General features: G+C 49.9%; 1 protein-coding gene across 1 annotated transcript in view; it reads right to left on the bottom strand.

Annotated features, from left to right (window-relative positions):
- Window positions 1–20,573, bottom strand: part of PPP1R16B (protein phosphatase 1 regulatory subunit 16B) — a 65,819-nt gene extending 45,246 nt beyond the window's left edge. Inside the window, exons 1-2 of the mRNA XM_087750349.1 lie at window positions 20,446–20,573; window positions 501–903 (exon numbers count right to left, since the gene is read on the bottom strand). Of these exons, the coding sequence (XP_087606475.1) occupies window positions 501–747 (247 nt within the window). The 5' untranslated portion in view covers window positions 748–903; window positions 20,446–20,573. The remainder of the gene's footprint in view (window positions 1–500; window positions 904–20,445) is intronic.
- Window positions 20,574–21,161: the final 588 nt, after the last annotated feature.

Here is a 21,161-nt window from a genome sequence, read left to right as displayed (position 1 = left end):
TCTCTTCTATAGGAAGCATTAAGCAAAGCCATGCTTTTCAGTATTTTGAATAGGGAAAAAATTCATACATCCATGTAGCTCTCAATCCATCCCCCCAAGCAAGGAAGCTGAAGAGATTTACACTGACATGTAAATCCCTGTGACAGACTTATAAAACCACTAAAAGAGGCACACCCAGAGGGCAAAGTAGTGTTTCACACCTTCTGTAAGTAGAAAGTGTGAAAAGGAAAGGGACGAAAACCACCTCCCTTTCCCCAAATCTCGTTCATAACTCCTGCCCTATCCTGGCACTCGTGCGCCCACTCCTGATGTCAATCTAGGTAACGCTGGTGTCACACAGTGCTTTGAGGTCCCTATAGCTATATCAGAGATAGTAACACTCTAGAGACCGACACCACGTCAAGGGTAGTCCAGTCCATGGGTGTCAACACAGATGCCTCTGCACACCACAGACCTTGCACGTAGCCAGGCGAAGAAATTGCCAGATACAAGTGCCATACCTTCCTCCAAGTCGTTCCTCAGAGAAGCCTCCAGCAGAGCAACGCTGGCTTCAAAAGACACTTTCTTTCGGTTAACAGCATTTCTCTTCTTTTCATGCTTTCGCTTCTTGTGCTGCATCTCCTTCTCATACTGCGCCCATTTCTTCAGCTGCTGAGCCCTCCGCTTCTGGGCTGCCCGCAGTCTCTCCAGCGTGGGCACCTTATCCAGCAGCTGCAGCTCTGTCAGGAGGTCCACATGGGCATCCATTGCTTCTGCCGAGAGAGGGGGGGTGAAGGATGTCCCAGCGGGAAACGATGTCCCACCACAGGTCCTCTGGATTGCAGCCGCCTGCTGCTATACCAGCATCTTGAGGCCGAGCTGGGAAGGACCCATTGCAGTGTCTGATGAGAATACGGTAGAAACCTGAAACGAGGAAGAAAGTGTGAGGGATCAAGTCTCATCATCCTGTGCAGACAAGCAACCAAGACCAGACCATTGGAAAACGCAACAGGCAACACCTACCATCTCAAAAGGCAGCTCACTTAATTGTGCTTAACTGCTTGGTTGTTCTCACTGGCCTTTATGATTCCACCTTTCACCCAAGCAAAACCCTCTTGATTAAGCCGTAGTTTTAGTGTGCAATTCGTTCAGATCTATAGTTCAAGGCAGCCCTCTCTTAGGAGCAGAAGAAAGTCTTAATGAGCAAAGATCTTCCGTATTATTTGATATCATTCTTCAGACAACTCAGGAGAGATTCAAGTACACGACACATCCTTCCCTCCAGCTGGCCCCTTCCAGTCCATCACCCCCCCTTACAGGTGTCCCCAGCACTGCAGTCAGGACCGCGCTGCACTGATGCACACCAGCAGCCACATCCCTGAAGCATTTCAGTCTGAGCAGCAAAATACGGGCAGAGGGGACCAAGACTGCAGTGGCAGAGCCCAGGGCAGCCACAGACACCAGATGAGGCCACCCCAGCACAAATAACCCAGAAAGCAGAGGCTGGAGATGCATGGGCTACCTGTCCAGTGCCCCAAGGCCAGGCAGGTTTTCCCAGAGGAGCTCTACACACCAGAAGCATTATCTGTGCTCTTCTACTTCATCCATTGGCCCCTTCTCAGCCCAGCCCTAGCTGAGGGCAGACAGATAGGATGTGGCTCCTATGGAGGTATTACTACCACTTAAACCACTTCAGCTACTTAAAAACATGGGGGTTTGTGTTCATTTCTCTCTTCCTTTAGGTTTTTTCTTCACCACACACTAGCTCATTCTGGTTTTGCTGTACAGGCTCCACAAGCACAGCATCGAGAGCAGTTAAATCACAGTCCCAGACTCTCGGTGTGACCACATCGGAGACCTCTGAGCAGCGCTACCTGCAGAGCCACCAACCGGGGGGACCCACGGGCAGCCGCCCAATCATCTATTCCACAGAAACGTCCCAGATTTAAGGTGCAGTCCAACAGGGAAAGGTGCATTTGAAATAAAGCCAATGTCACAAGCTAACTGAATGAGTCATTTCCAAACAGACCCATGCAAAACACATCGCATGGCAAGGTGAGCATGCCAAATCGAGGTAAGCTGCAAATAAACACGTATGAGATGAGAGCTCTTATGGTTCAGCCAGCTTGGAGAAAGAAAGAAAGAAGAAAAAAAAAAAAAAAAAAAGTTGATGGGGAAAGGAGACTGTGTTTAAGTATTCACAAGCACCTGAGAAAGCCCCAACAGGGCAGCTAAAACTATTCCTTGCTCAACTCTCCTGCTCCAAAAGCGAAGCAACAGTCTCGTAAGCAATGGATGCAAAGCATCTATGGGAAAAATAGCAGCAGAAAAGAGGTAGCTAGACCGAGGTGAGAGATGTGGGGAGGATACCAAACCTTACCCCATCCAGCCAAGCTAGGAAAAGCCACCGTTCATCCCTCTTCAGAGGGCAAAGCAGCCCAGTTGGGGAGGCATTCCTCTGAGGAGCTGCAGGGAAAAGGCCACGCCATGCAGCACATCCACCACGTCCCAGTGAATTTCACAAGGTTGAGACATCCACTCCTTTCAAACATTGCTACAGACCTTCCACAGGGGTTTGACCTTACCTATAAATATCTCAGCAGACTGACAGCGAAGCATGCCATTTCCTCCGTGAGATAATTGGTTTGAGAACTGAAAACAAACAAACTCAGCCTGAGCACACAGGCAGGTCCCGGGCAGTCGCTTTATCCAGTAAATGGCCAACAGAAGGCCAAGGGCAGCTTCAGCAGCACCTGCAAACCTTATTTTTTTGTTCAGGTCTATCGTGAAACCCTAAAAACCCTGTTCCATCCCATAAGAACTTAAGATTGCAAAAAAATGTTTTAGCCTCACATAGGGACAAGCCCAAATCCTTGCAAAGTTTTTCATAAGAGAGATACTACCTAGAAATTCAAACACTTGCCTGAGATGGAAAATATCAACTCATGACTTTAGCATGCCACTGGAAAGCGAGGGAAGCGTGCCACGGCTCCTCCATGGCATGAGACCCCCGCGCAGCTCTCCCTGACCCCTGCCCACAGCCCCCACAAGCCAGGACTCACCACAGCCCCCAGAAACCCTGCCAACAAGAGCGGCGTAAATGCAGCCCACTTGCCAAAAAGCTTTCATTTTGGGGCAGACGCATTTTCCAAGCACAGGCACTTGGCTGGAAAGCTCTTCACCACCTTTCGGCTCCACACAGCACGGTTCCTGCCTCTTGCAGGCATTCCTGGGAAGGTATCTTTTTTGGCGATCTCTGCTCCAGTAACACAGGCTGCAGATCTGAAGCCCCGTTTACAATACCTCGAAGGAGGGGAGATAAGGGCAGGAAATGCCTCTCGGCATACCACACACGGCACTCCCACCCTGCTCCTTTTCCAGGCCATTTCTGCCATTGTTTGCTGAAAGATGAACAAATATTTTCCAAAACACACCTGAAGTAGAAACAAGGACCTTATTCTGCAAGTTTATTAAAGCAAAGAAACCTTATTTCAGCATTTCCCTGTTTACCCAAAAAAAGCTAGAAGCTTTCTTGGTGGTATTAGGACCGCACCTCGGAAAGAGCAACAGGACATTGATTTATAAGGAGAGGAGACGTGTGGCTTGCTCTGCTTGCCCGTGTTTCAGCTTTCCTGCACACACCTCGTCGTTCAACAGCTCCTCTGCTCTCACAACAGAACGGAAGGGAGATTTGAGTGGCCTACAGAGGGCAATGAAATGGAGAGGGGAGATCCACAAACACCAAGAGACATCTTCTGGAAGTACCAGACACCAGCATCTCCTCAAACCAACCAGCAAATGAACCTCTAAAGAAGCAGAGAGGTCACCCTGAGAGGTCTTCCTGAAGGGGACACGGCTCAACTTCTCCCAGACTTAGATACAAGTCCCCTAGCACCCCCCACGGACCCCAGAGCCTCAGAAAGACTTTGGTTCCATCACTCTGGCTGCCTGTTTTCCAATGACCTAGTTTCTTCCCTGTACCAAAAAAATGGCACATTGACTTCTCATTGCACAAACTGGTCAGTCTAACTATAGCACAGTTTCAGGCCCCAGCATTTGTTTACCTGCAAAGCGACACAGAAGCCAGCTGTGTGGGTGTCTGTGGTTTGCAAGTCATCACATTTTGGTTTCTGTTTTATTTAAAGAAGAAGAGGGGAAAAAAAAAAAGTGTCGTTCCTCATGTTCGACCAAGCTGAGTTTCCATGACCTCGGCAGATCTGCCACCATGACAAGAGCATCCTGCCAGACGCACGTGGCCCCCAGCCCCATGGGGACAACGGGCGCCTATTTCAGGGGCCGAAAGGAAGGCGAGACGCTCGCTATTGTATTGTGCTCATGCCATCACTGTCCTCTCGGCACTGTGGCAGAGAAAGACCTGCTCCAACCATGTCAAAGATCAGTCCCCAGAAAGGGCATGCAAGTGTTGGTAAACACGATAGTTTTTTTAAAAAAAGGTTGCATTTTGTCTCGCCTTAGTACAAGATTCATCTCACTAAGCTTAAAAGGACTTTCAGGGCACTGGTTACTCACTTGCAATACAAGAAGAGACGGTGATTCTATGAAGTGAGAGTTTACTGAGTCACTGGTTGCAACAAGCTGCATACCCCGTACCACCAACCCTGCCTGGGAGGGTCCTTCGTCTCCTCACACTTCTTCCCATTTCACATATAGAGGGTGGCACTTGCATCCCACAGAGGAGAAAAACAAGTGCGCTTATTTTCCTGTTCCAGCACACTCAGAGCTGCCCGCCTCAACCTTCCTACCAACCATTCAACTTGCAGACACTTTGCCAAAATATTGCTGAGGTTGGAGCTGGATCCATTAAAACAGCCACGTAGCTGAGTGATGCTGGAGAGCATGCTTGTCTCCCCACGAGATGATGAAGCTGGAGCTAAGACCTGCAAATCCTCCATCACATCTCCCCAAGGCACTACTTAAAGCACAGCATGACACTGAAGCAGAACACAAACACTTACAAGAGCCCTTCACTTAAGTGTCATCAATTGACTTCGGTTTTATTCCACTTAAAACAAAAATCAACACAAACCATGGAAGAGCAACCCTTGAATGGGGCACCTTGAAATGAAACAGTTCAGCAACCAGAGATTCTTCTAAGTTGTGCATCTTTCAAGCAAAGTTAAAATTCAAGACCCAGGTATGTGAGCAGCTACTGCTGAAGTTGTTCTCATTCACTGGATCGCTTGTGGGGAGGCACCTGCAGGATTGGGCCCAGCTGATTAGGTGAGGCGTCTGTGTTTGTGGCGTAAAATCAAGTTGGTGGCATGAAGAGCGACAGAAATAGCCCTGTCCTCCCCACCCCAAGCTAATCTCTCAGCTGGAATCGGAGACCAAGCCTGAGAGCCTACAGCAGGGACCTGAGAGCACAAGCAGCCTGCGGAGGAGGTAGCTGACTGATTTATTTCATCAAGAGTCAACTCCTGCACCATGGCAAGGTGAGGATTTGCCAAATTTACCCCTTCTGCTTCCTACGAGGGCCAAGGCCAATCTGTGCTATTCCTGCCCCATGAAATGCTAGATGCTGCCCATCGCAGCCCTTTTGCTGAACCCATCCTCTGGCAACGAGCACCAATGAAGAATTCACAGGCTTCTCTTTCAGGCATCACCTGTCACTGCTTGGTGATACAAAACGGCCAAAGACGCATGTTCTGTATTGCTGTTTCTGCTGTTGGCCAGGATCTCCCCAAGGTCTGGAGGAAGCAGCAGAGCAGCTCTTCATTGCTTGCTGCCCGATGAGGAGGAAGAGCTTAGTGGCAGCCCAGCAGCCATAACACCGTCCAGAGACAGCCAGAAAGCCACCGAGAGAAGGAGGTGACAGATTAAGGGACAGGCAGGAGCAGCAGGGAAAGAAACGCACAGGAGTTCAACTGTCCCCGAGGGAGAACAAGGCAGGGGACATGGGGGGGGGGGGGGCTGCCCAAAGTGTGGATGTGCCATGGGGCTGACCACACACAGAGCTGAGGTCGATTCCCTCCCCGCAGCCCAGACCAGGGGTGAGGAGGACAGCAGCGTCCCCCTCCTCCCTCTCCAGAAGAACAGGCTCCGAGTCATTTCCTAAACTGTGTCCCTGCCGAGCATGTAACCCTGCCGGCTCTGCCAAGGCGCTCCCTACCCCACCACCGTCACACAAGCTGCTCCCTGCAGCAATCTGCAACACCCTCGGGAAGATAGGAAACCAAACCCCTCTTCTGGCCTGCTGATGGGAACAGTGAGCCCTGTTCTGGATCAAGAGCTCTTGGGGTTTGTAGGGTTGCTTTTTTTTTTAAATTAACTGCATCAAGACAAGAGGGTCTTTCATGCTAAAAAGACCATAGCCTAGAACCAGGGTTTCTTTCACTACTTCTCTCACCTCCTGCCTTTTGGAAAACCATTTCACGAGAGCATTGTCAACAAGGACACTGCATCAAGCCCTACCACCCAACTACTCAAACCGCTATAAACCTTACACACCTATAACAGGGGACTCAGCCACTGACTCTTCCAAATGGAGGCAGACAGAGGGTCAGATACCAATAGCAGCCATACAGCAAACTGGGAAAAGGCAGTCTGAATCACAAGAGACACACCTGCCCCTCTGAGGAATCACGGCCCCCAAACACTTGTTTTCACCTGCAACGCTACAGGACAGCCACATTTCCTACAAAGCCCAGGGGAAGAGGAGGGGAGAACACCCGCAGTGAAAGGCTGCAGTGGTCAGCAATTCAAAACACAGCATTTCCAGCTTCCTGAAGGGATTCCTTTCTTGTCTGAAACTGAAATTTTTATTTCTCTAACATCACACCCTTGTCTGGTGTACCATCTCCCTTCTCTGGATCTCTGTGCAATGACTGCGACGCAGGTGGGCACTGACCACCATCTCCTCCGGGATGTCAGGGCTGATAGCAAAGCTGAAGTCAGAAACCTGTCGGTGGTAACACACGCACCCTGAATGCAGCCCAAGGCAGCACATTAAACAACACCTTGACATACACCTCAGCCAGTACTTTCAAAATAACATGCAACAAAGCCTTCTCCAGAACTCAAGAGCATCCACTGATGAACAGATGAATATAGAACAAGGTCACTTGCCTGACTTCAGGCAGCAAACTCATTGTAAGAGCTACACCACCACCTCAGGATTATTATTTCTAGTCCTGTGCTCCAGCCGTGAGGTACTGGTGAAACCCTGCTCGTCCCTCGGTACCACTCTAACAGCTCTGGCTATTGCTTCTGGTACCAAATTCTTCCTGCACGCACCATGTGCTTTTCCCTGCACCATGCTGCGAGCCCCACAGCACCCGCAGGTTAACCACACGGAGGAGTGAAAATTATGAAAATTGTTGCTGCATGATTTAATTTCACTGGTGTCTTAAAAGCAAATAGCTCCTTTCTTTACTCAGGGCTTCTGCAGCATTTTAAGCAGCAGATGCTCAGCACTACCAAATGAATGGTTCCTCCTGAAGGAATGAAGGGGGAAAGTGGCAGGAAACACGACTTTAAAAAAAAAGATTAAAAAAAAAAAATATATTTCAGCCAAGATCCCTTAGGGAACACAACTCCTACAGCCTACCCTGGAGTGCTGGTGAGGAAGAGCAGGTACGGAAGTCTTCTGGGTGAAAGATCTCATCAGAAATTGGGAGTTTCGGGAGAGATTCTTGGCTTTCCCACAGGTTTCTTGTATGCAAAGTAAGTAACTTAATCTGTGCCCCAATTACCTTTTTAAAGTGAAGATATTGTTTTACCCATCTGCAGCAAAGGAAGTTTCATTGCTGCTTGATGCAAAGGTAAGTTTGGTGGTGAAGGTGTATCAACATAAGTTATTTTTCTAGTTTAACAGAAAGCTCAAAATTTAAAGCTAAATTCTTCCCCAGAGAATTAAAATCATTTTGGTTTGGCTGCTTTATCTCTAGTTCCAGATAATCTCTCCCTCTTCAATGAGCTCCTTCCTAGCAGTGGGAATGAAATACAAGCAAGAAGAAAAAAGCAAAACAGCAAGTCAAAAAAATGTCTTTGGAGCCAATGCTCATAATAGAAAATTTTAAGTGCCTCATTCTTTTCTCCTCCCAACTGTTCCACTCCTAACAATATTGGCAGTTGTTTGAGGAAAGCCCCTCAGTATTTTCACTATATTATTTCCTGTAAACACTCAACACAGCACAATATACATTCTTTTTCCTATCAATATTTCAACGTGGGCTTCCTTAAAAAAAGACCTTCTGTGCCAAGCAGTCCTCCCCCACATCAGCGTGCTTGGAAACACGCTGCTCTTTCCAGTGCCACCCCAGTGATGAGCAAAACAACTCTGGTGATGGTGCCCAGACGTGTATACGCCAGTCATTAAGCTCCTATCATTAGCATTAAGCTGAAGAGCTGGGTGTTTGGGTTCAGTGGACACGGCTGCAGCCACAAAGGGCTTTGCTTTAGTAGGACACAAGCCCAAGCAGAGCTTACACGCATGATTTCAGAGCAAGGCAGAGCATTAGAGGTAGACCAGCCCAGCACTTGCTTCCCTCCATGTGGTTCTTGTGCAAAGCTACTCCTTAAGCCCAATTCCCAGTGCGAGGCAGCAGGACTTGGAGGTGTTTTAGAAAACCTTTATCTAGAAGCTCCATAAAGCAAATGCTCTTTTCTATGTCTGCTCCACACAGCTCTCTTAAGGCTGCCACTTTTCTGCATTAAACTGTCCTTGCCTGGGTATATTTTCAAATCCAGAACTTTTATGTGGATAGTTTTTACGTTCACTACAAGTTTGCGGTTCTTCCTCCCCCTCTCCATTTTTATTCCCTAGCGTCCTTATCACCCAGGTTCCCGAGACGAGGCAGCCAAGCTCTGCTCTTGCTGGCTCTCCCTCCACATCCACAGGCAGAGCGGGCTCTTCCAGCCCCGGGGCAAGGCGTAGCTCCAGACCGGGCGCTGGGTGCACCTTCGAGGGTGCATTGGAGCTACAGAACCTACCCCCTTGTGCTTTCTGAAGGTGAAACCTCAGGTTTGCCTCGTGCTTTCAGGTCGATCGGTCAATCAGTAAAAACAGACACCCTGGGCTCTTGGCCATCAGCTTGCCGCAGAGAAGGGAGAGGGACATTTCTGTTACTTTGAACTTGAAAATTTAACTGTGATTTTGAATCAAGTTAAAAGTCAGAAACTAAGTTTGGGGCTCAAGTTCAAACTACACACCAAAACAAGCCGTCCCCTTTTAACCTAGTGCAATAGAGAAAACTATTCAGCAGCCTGTAAATCTGCAGAGAGCACACACTAATTTTACCCATTCGGTTTTTTCCTTAGATGATGTATTGGGTTTGCGTAGCAAGGTTTTGGTAGCAGGGGGGGCTACAGTGGTGGCTTCTGTGAGAAGCTGCCAGAAGCTTCCCCCATGTCTGACAGAGCCGATGCCGGCCGGCTGCAAGATGGACCCGCTGCTGGCCAAGGCCGAGCCCATCAGCAATGGTGGTAGCGCCTCTGTGATGACATATTTAAAAAAGGGCAAAAAACCCTGTGCAACACCAGTAGCAGTTGGAAGAGAGGAGTGAGAATATGTGAGAGGAACAGCCCACAGCCACCCAGGTCAGTGCAGAAGGAGGGGAGGAGCTGCTCCAGGCGCCGGAGCAGAGATTCCCCTGCAGCCCCTGGGGAAGCCCATGGTGAGGCAGGCTGTGCCCTGCAGCCCATGGAGGTCCATGGTGGAGCAGATCTCCACCTGCAGCCCGGGGAGGACCCCACGCCGGAGCAGGGGGGTGCCCGAAGGAGGCTGTGACCCCGTGGGAAGCCCGTGCTGGAGCAGGCTCCTGGCAGGACCTGTGGCCCCGTGGAGAGAGAAGCCCAGGCTGGAGGAGGTTTGCTGGCAGGGCTTGTGACCCCGCGGGGGACCCACGCTGGAGCAGCTGGTGAAGAGCTGCAGCCTGTGGGAAGGACCCACGTTGGAGCAGTTCATGGAGGACTGTCTGCCGTGGGAGGGAGCCCACGCTGGAGCAGGGGCAGAGCGTGAGGAGTCCTCCCCTGGGGAGGAAGGAGCGGCAGAGACAGCATGCGATGAACTGACCACAACCCCCATTCCCAGTCCCCCTGCGCCGCTGGCGGGGAGGAGGTGGAGAAATTGGGAGTGAAGTTAAGCCCAGGAAGAAGGGATGGCTGGGGGAGGTGTTTTAAGATTTGGTTCTGTTTGTCATCCTACTCTGATTTGATTGGTAGTAAATTAAATTAATTTTTTTCCCCAAGCCGAGTCTGTTTTGCCAGTGACAGTAATTGGCGAGTGATCTCAACCCACGAGCTTTTCGTTGTATTTTTCTCTCCCTTGCCCAGCTGAGGAAGGGCAGCGACAGAGCGGCTTTGGTGGGCACCTGGCGTCCAGCCAGGGTCACCCCACCACAGCTGAGGACTGTACACATCAAACCATGAGCAAAGCTCTCCCCTCTGCTCCCCACTGACTGTACCCGGGACAGCACAGACACGGGCTCAAGGCAGCACAGAGGCCTGTAGAGAAGACGATGCTTGAAGACAAGGAAATTCTATTCCTTCAAGAATTCATTACGTACCACTCCCCTCTCCCCTTTGCTCTCCCAAAGAAAAGTATCTGCTAACAAAATTTATCTCTAGCATCAGAGGAGCAGCAGGATCCCTGCCCTTAGGCAAAGAAAGAAAGATCAGAACAGGATTTCTCTGCAAACATGAACCGAATCCCAACTTCCCTCGCACGAGAGCAGCCCCATCTCCGGAGCTAGGCAGTTAAATATTGAAGGAAAAGCATGCAGCAGCTCCGATTATGTGGAACGAAAATTAATTGAGGGCATAAGTCTCCGATTCGGCTCTTCATTTATTTTTTCCACAGCACATTATATGTGAGTGTGGGTTGAAATTCAGACACCTGCAGGGAAAGCAGCCCGACCCATCTGTGACAGTGCTTTACCTCCTTTTATTTGTTTTTCTGGTTAAAGCTTCCATTTTTTATCAGCCCGGCAACAGACAGATGTGTGGAGTCTTCCAAAACTGCATCCCCCTTCCTGACATTTTAAACTACACATTTAGAGATCTGTAATTTGAAAAACGACAACAATTTTTTCCCCAAAACAGGCTTTAAAATAAGACATGGGAAAAAACCAAAGCTAATTTCCAACAGAATCTCAAAAACACCATTGCAAGAGCCCACACCCTTCCCTTAACATACAAGTTAAAGCCCTATTTGCCCGCACCCCAGTCTTTTTAACAGAAATCCTTCCATTGTTTAAAGCCACTTACACACAATTTGGCCCATGTAAAAAAAAAAATCCTGGGAACAGCCCTATTCTGGCCCAGCAATAAGCTAGATAAGTGCCTGGATTTTCCATTTACAGCTCCTAGGCACCTCAAGCCGTGCCAACATGGGATGTTTCAGCAGCAGGACTTTCGCAGGCTCTCGGCTATTGACAGGGATGTGCTTTTCCCAGGGGATGCCCACTCTCGGTGCATCGCACAGAGGTGACAGCGAGAGCAGCATCCCACTTGCCCCCGTACAGCTATGCAGCCCACCATGGCTGTGCCTTTCTGCAGCAGGCTGGGGGACACAGCATCCCCCCAGGGAGTTACCATCCGATGGGACTACGTTCCTCTATTTTTAATTTTTTTCTGGTTTCTTTACCACCAGAAGAGCGTCCTGCCTTGCTCTTCTCTTTCCAAGGCAAAGGCGTGATTCTGCCAGCTTTATGGCACCACGGTGACAATGCCATCAGCCAACAAAGCCACCACAACAACAATCAGATGGGAGGAAGGGACAACGCATGTTCGGTTCACGCTGGGAGATGATGCTAGTATGCAAGAAAAGACTTGTCCCTGCACATCCATACTAGAGTTTGCTATAATGACATTGACATCAAGAGATAATAACTATTTCCAAGCTGGACATCTAGACTGTAGCACAGAGTGACCCACGCTCAGGTCCAGCGGGAAGCACTAGCTTGTGCAGAAGGTAGGAGAGGTCCCCAGACTGCAAGACCACAGGAGTAAACACCACTGGAGCCCACTAGCACTAGGCATTTGTCCCTGGCCATGGGACAGATGTCACCAGCTGGGCACAACCACCACTTGACTCTGAGCATCCAGGTCCCGGAGCCAAACATGCCAAACAGCTCGCCGTAGCATGAAGAGAGGTTTTGGGCGACTGGTAAGAAGCGCTGCTGCCAGGATGATGTGGTGCTTTGTGGTGGGCTTGGATATAACTGGCAGGATTTGAAAGTGTCTGCTACACACCTGACAAGAGGAATATTGATTTTGTGGGAGATTTAAGAGAGGATGCTTTTCCCAACAATCTGATTCATCCTTTTTAAATAGCAGTTGTATTTAATTATTGCTAACAAAATGCTTTCAACTCTAATGCTTATGGACACTGTTGAGCGTATCTATAACCATACCAATAATCCTTAAAAGATCTTAACCAAATAACACAAAAAGGTGCCCTCTGACCCATCCTGCATCCGTCAGGGAGCCCATACATCTACTCGGGATGGTGCTGACCACCTGCCTCTGCTGTGCAGGGACCAGCAGGGTGCCCGCAGGCTCTGCTGGGAGAGTAAAGAGGTGAGACTTTGGGAAAAATAAATTATCCACACTACAGCGTGGGATGTTTTGCTCCATACATGTTGAACATCTGGATTTGTTATCTAAGGCATGGCCCTCACACCTTGGGGAACTCCATAATGACGTACTTATTCCACTGCTAAACCACGGACATGCCACCCCCCTCCACTCAAAAAAATTCATCCTCCTGTCCACCTAGCCTTTGCAGGTCAAGGTCAGCCACCAGCATGCAAGAAGCGGGTCCTGAGGCTGCTGATCTCACACTAACAGACCTACAGCACACTGTCAGGCTTCCCTGCAGCATGCCGACAAGCAGCATTGTATAGTTGCTATAGGGTACCAGTATCAGGCCATTCACCACAAAGGTAGCAAAGATCAGCACCACCAGATACTGTTACCGCAGGGCAAACGAGAGTGTTTTCCCTTGAAGCCAGCAGGAATACTATAAGTGCATCTTCTAGAAAGTTGAACCATAATACTTCAAGAGGACAAAGGCTCCTTTAAATGTGCATCAGCAGAAAGCCTGCACGGGAAGCAGGCTGCTGCCGGCAGGGCCTGGCTGAGGAAAAGCATCTCCGCCAACAGCCCCACCACCGCCTCTCGCTTCCACCTCTGCCCAAGCGCAGCTCCAGAGTAACTTGCCTTATCTTAGAGGCAAACCACCAGATTGAAACAAAATGTTTTGCTAGCAAAATGCTAACAAAATGTTAGCACAGCCTTCTGCAGTGCCAACATCACCAGTTTCAGTCTTAAATCAGACACTCAGAGCAGCTTGCCACTGCCTTGCTTGCAAGGCAGATTTTATGTTTCTAAAGTACCTTATTTTTAGGCGCAGTTACCAACCTACACATCACCATACATGCCCTACTTTCTATGTTTTCTGCATCTACTCTTGGCCACAGTCAGAGATGGTACGTTGGCTTGACTTGCTGCTCTGACATTCAGTTTCATCAAATATTTACCACACCTTAGTTTGAAAATATGAATTTGGATACTTTACATTAACTTGACTATGAACATGGTACCAGAATTGCTGGTACTGCTCTCCACCTCATCAGTCTAATTCTTACTTTGCTTCTGCCTTTTCTGGGATTACAAGCACTAGGGCTTGTCATCTGCTTGGCTGCCACAGGCCAAGGAGAACCAAGGTCCCTCTGCTTGTCCACCCATGAGCACAAGCTTTAGCCATCCTCTGCTGTCTTGATGTGCAGCCATGCCCGGGTGTGCAAACAGCCAGACCTGCCCAGGGGAGAGACTCTTCCCAAAGATACAGAGATTTAAGGGCCAGAACTTCAGCTGGGATGATCAGCTGCTCCTAAGGAAGACTTTCTGGATGGCTTCCTGGGCACAGGTACCCACCCTGCCATTCTGTATGTACCTCGGCTGAATATTTGTGCTGAGAAGCAGTTTTATTTGGATGGCAGAAAAATCAGTGGTCTTGTAGTGAAAGTCAAATTCAGGCAGCAGGGGCATCTTAAAGCCAGAAATCTGATCCTGCAGATGGTGGAGATGGCCCTTCTGCATCCCGCTGACAGATCTACAGCACAGCTCCCACCGGCTGCTTTGGGGGGTTAAGCAAGTCAGCAAGCAAAGCCCACCCAGTACAAAGCCCCTCTGAATTTCACATACCAGATGAACTCTTGCTCAAGACCTCAGTAATAAAAAGCCAAGCCCTACACAAATCCCCAAATCTCAGCTTAGCACCATAAAGTAGGGAAAATTATGGTGGGTATTACCGGACACTTTCACAGCCAGCATCCAATATTGCCACACGGAGCCACTGTAGAGCAATGCCTCATACTTGGGGTTTTCCCATACGGATCATTAGAGGTACCATAACGTCACATGGAGCAGTTGGGACAAAACTAAGGCAACTGGCTCCGATGAGTGAAGCTGTGCATCTCCAGCCTTCCCTCCTAGGCTGTCCCTTCTCTTCTCTTCCAGAAATACCCAACCTGCAACTCCTGCCCCTTCCAGCTGAAGGGCAAAGCATCAAGACAGGATGCCAAGCAGCCCCTCACCTATGGAGCAGAAGCAAGAGCTAATGAGTAAACTCACAAGGGAGGTCTCTTGGCAACACAGGGTGAGAGAAAAGGAGGGGAAAATTGATGCCAGCTTGTTTGTGTGCACTTAGGGTGGCATTTCCAACCCTGTAATTGTTGCATAATGAATTTAGCAATGGAGTTCAAGAGCTATGATTCATTCAGGCCAAAAAAACATGAGTCAGCCCCCAAAGAATCATGAGATGTTAAAATTATGTACATTTAACTTCAGCTTGACAAATCCGAAGGAGCAGTGTAACAGCAGAGTGTCTCAGCACAACTCAAAACATGCAAATACCCCTACTCCTCCTCCCAGCCAACGCAAGATGAGAGCAGCACGAGAGCAGCGCCTAGGTCAGCCGTTGCAAATAATTTACGCCTGCCACCTCTGCCCAGCTCAGGTTATCAGCTCCAGCTTAGAAAAAGGGACCTGATGCTGCCTCTTACCCAGCGCTCACACTGACTCACCCAGAAAGGTGATAAGGTCCCAGCCAGCCTAAGAAAAGATCTTTGCGCAATCTTGCCACGGACCTCTGCAGGGATGAGGACGCGGGATGCTTATTTCGCTGTGTGCGACCAGCACAACAGCTGCACCGAGGACAGGGGAGGAGAGCAGAGGTGGTTGCAGGGAGCTGGCAGTCAGGGTGTTACAGCAAACCAAAGAGGTGAGGGTGGGAAAGGAACGCAGATCTCTGCAAGGGATCAAGCAAGAAACAGGGCAGATTCATTACAGAAAAGGATGCCTAAGTTAAGGAGCGTGTGCGGATTGCTGTGCGGATTGCTGGGAGGCGATGCAGAGAAGACCTTGGGAAAAATACGATGTTTTCCTAGCTCTGTTGGGTGATCTTGCTTAAGTCATGCCCTGTATTTTGCACTTAGGGAGCTTGCATGTATGGAAAGAAAAGTTATTCTGAAGTGAGATAGGGTGCGAATTCAAAGCAGAACAACTATTCTGGGTTAACTCCCCAGGTGGCTTCTTATTCTAGAGTGGCAGTATCTTTTTCTAGTTTAATTCACTTTAAAAATAGATTAGGCCAATGGTTTTGATCTGCAAGGCCATGGTAGCTGGCCTGCCACTTTTAGAGCATCCTTAATTAGAGCCTGGGTATGGGGACATGGGGGGCTCCAGGATGCAGCCGTGATAGTCCAAATTTGGAAACATTATATTAACCTAAACGAGGAAAGAAACAACGGCTTGCAGGAGGGTCTGCACAGACACCGCTGGGGCAGGAGCTGCTGCACAGCAACTATTCCTGCAGCAGGCGACAGGCACACACCTCGGCAGGGGGACAGCCCATGCGGAAACCAAACAGCACTAGACAAAACCCACAATCTGCACTTTGCACACAACCAAAAGTCTTCTTATAAAGCCATTTTTGTTTGAGGTTCATTTGAGTTTACCAAGCTTCCATTTAGCCTCATTAATCAGAGCCTATCAAGCCTTTTCAAATGCAAACATAGAAAAGTACCCAGCAACTGCACTCCTCAGTTTATCCATCTCCTGCTGGAATTATGGAAGGCATAATGCAGGAATGCCAACCCACCTGTCTCCTGCTTTTCAACCACTTCCCATGGGATGAAATCAGCTGACTATTCTGGAAAAACACACTGATCTCTCTCCCTGCCAGCTAGCAACATTCAAGGATAGCAAACAACGTGTTGTGCAGGAGAAGGAGCATCCCTGTGAAAGGTGAGGGGAGAGGCAGATACGTGGCTCCCGGCAGCACCGATACCTGCATCAGCACGCGGATGCTGTCTCTGGAAGCAGGGGCGGCCAAGCCACCTTTGTCAAAGGCTTTGTGTTTCCTACCTGGGCCTCTAGAGCCAGAGATCTCGCAGCTCACCTGATCCACGTCAAACGATACACCATTTGTTTGCTTTGTATGGGTATTAAGGCTTAGCCTTCCTCAAGCTATTCTTTTTTTTTTTTTTCCCTTGGTGCCTACGTGGCTGTTAACCCCAGTATCGACACGCTTCTGTGAGACTTGCAAGGAAAAGGTCCATTAGGAAGAAAAGCATTACTCTGAAAGTAACATTTGGCCCAGGCAGCAGAGGTGCTGAGGGGTGCCGCCAAGTTCAGACTCAGTCCAGTATCATCAGTTCTCACTGATGAATGCTTTCCCGCTTTGCTATGAAACGCAGGGCACAGTGTTCACCCCTCTCACCTCCTTTCCCTCCCAAAGTCCAACAGTTTTTTCCACTGCCCTTCATCTGTGCTCTTTGTGCAAGCAAAGTGCAGCACTACCCCCCTGAAGTGGGAACTATCCTGATTTCAGAGGGGAAGGGGCAGGCAGCTGGTGGTTCGCATCCACAATTACCAGTTCCTTACGCTGCTGCCAGCGGCAAGGCACGCTGTGCTCCACGCTGAGCCCGCCACCAAGCAGGACCTGGCGCAGGAGTGGGCTTTGGGTTACTCAGAGCTGGAGCCTGATTTGTGCTGGATACCACAGCTCCCCTGCACCTCCACACCAGCCAGCAAAGCACCTGGGCTCTGCTGTCCTTTCAAAAAAAAAAAAATTTAAAAATAGAATACCTTTTTATATATATGAAGAAAAACCACGTTGGACAGCAAAAAGCGACAGTCTACAAATGAACATGCCCTAAACAAGACTTCGGCGAGCAGCACAGCTGGTGTCAACCGGCAGCAGCGCAGGCAGAATGGTGCTGTCGAAATGAATGAGCGAGGGAGCACGTGGAACGGAGATGAGGAGAGACAAGTAGATTAATAGAAGACGACAGATTTCTAGCAAGATTGCGATAAGCCTCTAAACTTCCCTAAAGGATGAGCCAGCTGGCAAGGCCATCCTAGGAGGTGGTGTAACTCGACTAACAGCCTTGTAAAAAGCCAACAGCTGACCCCTTTCACACATCCCGGCTCACTCCCGCAGCTCTTTAAGCAAGGAGGGCTGAACGTGCCATGCCTGGATGCTTCTACACCAGCACTCGCCTGCAATTACAGCCCTCCTTGCAGAGAAGCTGCAGCCCTGAATTATTTTCAGCAAGCAAACAAGCAGCGAGGTCAGGCTGACCATTAGCGCTGGCAGAGCACACCGTCCCGCTCTCCCTGGCCCCGACCAGCCATACAGCACATTTCGTTGCCCATGCGGGGTCTAATCCTGACCCGCGTTCCCAGCGTCGGCCCACAAAGCTGCCAGGCACGTCTGGGGAGAGGCACATCGCTCCTGAAAAGGGCTTTGCCAAAGCAGGGAGGGGGACAGCAAGGTGAGGAGCGGAGACCCCGCATCATGATTTCACCTCCTTCCTAAATTCAGCTCTGCTGGGGATCCCAAGTCCTCCAAAAACATTACGCCCCAGTGAGCAGTTTCACCCTCTGAGGAGGAAGAGGAAAGGGCTATCCACAGGAGAAGGCAAGCTTGAAATGTTAAGATTTTTATACTTTAAGGGACGATACCTTCAAAACCTGCTGGAGTGGAGTGGATGCCAGGCACAGGTATGGCTACCAGAAAGAGTTTCCACCTCCTTCCCAGTGCCTCAAAAAAAAAAACCCGTAAGTATTTGAAACTGGAGGTATCACCTGAGGCAGCAGAGAGTTTCAGAGTGAAGAACAGCAGCAGCCAGTTTGTCTGATATCAGGCAAGTTTTTCTTCTTAGGCCAATTAGCTGGTGATATAATTTGCCCACTAAGGTCACTGAATCATCATTTAGCAGTTTCAAAGGAGACAAGATGAACTGCAGGCCAATTTTCCCCCTCCAGCTCAATGAGTGATTCAAAATGCAGTTAATGATAGTGGTTCATAAGTATCTGGCAGAGGATTTGAGAGGGCAATTTATTGCCCAAAAAGAGATTGACCTCTTTCATGCCAAAGAAACCAAGCCCGTGAAGATGTAGGACCTGATTTTGCTATCTTAATTCACAACCATTAAATACCTGAGAGCTACCAAGCTTGAGTCAGACATAGGTAAAAGTGAAAAGGAGAAGCAGACCCAAAAACAGGTTAAGGAAGGTCACAGTTAAAACCCACTTGGCCACTAGCAGGCAAGAGACCTTTTTAAGGATGGGGATAAGAAAGGAGTAACATCCTCAGAAGACTTTTAGCACAAACCCTGCATTTTCGTGAGTTTATATAAGATAAAAATGAGACATCCCCTCATCCACAAAAGCTTCATTATTTGTCAACCTCAGGCTCCGTAACCAGTAAACACTGGTTGATGTTTTTCTTCTTACTGGATGAAATGTGCCTAGAGGCAACAGGCATTTTATAAATTATTAAACCAAGGGAAAATAAGGTTCCAACAAAGTGGCTGCAGAAGCACCAAGGAGCTGGTACAATTGGTACCAGCACACTCACACAGAGTCATTTTTCCTGCAACGACGGACTCAACAACAAGACATTGTTAGAAACAGGCAGCCTGGACACGTGGTCTTGATGGCAAAAAGAAGACGCGGTATCTCAGCGTTTCATCACATCCACCACAGATATCTGAAGTTCAATACTTCAAACCTTATTTTTCTTATGAAATAGTCACTTATGTTTTCCAGTCAGAAGGAAAATAAGCACTTTTTTTTTTTTTCTTTTAACTGCATGAGAGATCTCAGGACCTGAAGCAAAACCCATAAAAATAATGCAATAAGAGTATTTTCAATATCACCCGCAGTTTTTCGTCCAACCCATAGTGTAGAGATGAAACAAGGAAGGGAAAAACATAAATGAAAAAGTATTCTTCATATTCAGGATTTAATACATTACGTCTTTCACAACGAACACGATCTCCCGCCAGATTAAATTCAGTTCCAGCCAGAAAAACCCCTTCTGCTTTCTACCATAACCGCGCTTGGCCCTTCCATCTGTGAAAAAGCACTTAACAGTAACGGCAGGGCTCGGGACACCCGCGTCAAGGAAGGCTGGGTCAAGGTGAAAGCTGGGGCAGCCGCTTCTCCCGGGGCTCCCTGAGCATTTGTTAGGGAACACAGGAGGGCTCAAACCGAGAGGGTTGGGGTTTTTTTGCCCCCCAGGTTTGTGAGCCCTCTGCTTGACAATTTGTGAGAAGCCACTTTCTCTGCTACTCCATTGTAGCTTGAAGCACACTCCTCCTCCCTGAGCAGTTATCACATTACAGAAGAGATCTTTTCACAATAAGTAAGCAAAGATATAAACGTGAACTTGTTGGCCTGTCAACAGAGTCAACCGAAAGCATCTCTACCACCGACACCTCAGACCCTGGAGCTGGAGAAGGGGCCGAAGTTCGCCTGGTCTGCCTGTATCTGAAGGAGACTCTCTCTGAGAAAGACCTTCACCTCACACGGAAACCAGCACTTGCAATCCTGATGCCATTTCAGGAATTACGGTTGCTTATATTTACGCTACCTCCAGTGTATTTCTTCCCCACCCAAATCGTGCCAAAAGGGACGAGATTTCTAAACGCAATAAGCAAAACCCAGCCACGAACAATGCAAGAAATTCACATCTTCAGTGTCTTGGGTTTTGCATGATGACCCACGTACGAATGTGTACTTAAACACTAACGCCAGTCATTCAGTGGAGTAAAAACTGCCTTAAAGGGGTAATTACGTCCTCATCATTAGGTGCGTCCAAGACAAGGTTAGCCCAATTTATCGAGGGATTAGCCGGGTGCCCGGTGCTACCCGGGGAAGGAAGCGGGCTACATTATTTAAGTGACTCTCGCCAGCCCGGTCTAGGATTGCACAGGGCTGGAGTTACCGAAACTCCGCGGCGTGATTGCAGCCGCTGCCCCGGCCGCGGCGGGGACCCCGCGGGGGAGGACACGCACCGCTCCGGGGGGAGGAGAGCGGCGAGCCCCGGCGCCGCGCCCGCAGCATCCCTCCCTCCCGGCCGCTGCCCCCGCCGGCCCCGCTCCCCGCTCCGCCGCCCACCCGGCCCCGCGCCGCCGGCCCCGCACTCACCCGCGGCAGCTCCGCCCGGCGCAGCGGGCCCGGCCGCCGCGCTCCCGCCGCCCCGGCAGGCAGGCAGGCAGGCAGGCAGGCAGGCAGGCAGGCAGCGGCGCCGCGCAGCCCCGGCCCCGGCCCCCGCCCGCCTCCGGCTCCGGCTGCGGCCGCAGCTCCGCCCCGAGGTGGAGCCGCGGCCGCGGAGGAGGCGCGGAGCCGGCGCTCCGCAGCCCGCCCCGCCGCCCCGGCAGGTGGAGGGCGCGGGGCCGAGGAGCATCCCCGGGGATGCTGCGGGAGCGGCTGGTGCGGAGCGTCCTCCCTCCCGCGGTGCGGGGAGGGCCTGCGGGAAACGAGGGCTCGTCCGCATGCGGGCGGGTGGGGCCGTTTGTGTGGCTGGGGGGTAATAAAAATAAATAATATTAAAAAAAGAAAGGTCTTCAAGTTTTGGTGGAAGGGTGCAGTCGCACCTCGGCCTTCCCGAGGCTGCCGAGCGCGGCGGCCGTAGACAAGATTTGCCCTGACTTTTGGCTGGGGGCGAGATGTGGGCTGCTGCTGCCTGCGCTGAAGTTGGACGTCTGGGGAGGATATCCGGGTTAGAAACCGTTTTGCCCTTTTTTCAGCATAAATAGCCAAGCCCGGCAGCAGGTTCCTGTTTGCCACAGAGCGAGTTGATGCTAGGGATGGGGTCGCAGAGCATTTTTTAGGAGAAACTAAAAGCCACCCCCAACTCAATG

The sequence above is a fragment of the Nipponia nippon genome, unplaced genomic scaffold (genome assembly GCF_047370975.1).
Source record: "Nipponia nippon isolate SJK-2023a ecotype South Korea unplaced genomic scaffold, ASM4737097v1 scaffold_13, whole genome shotgun sequence".
NCBI lineage: Eukaryota > Metazoa > Chordata > Aves > Pelecaniformes > Threskiornithidae > Nipponia > Nipponia nippon.
The sequence above is the reverse complement of the archived record's forward strand: the minus strand, read 5'-3'. Positions and strand labels throughout refer to the sequence as shown.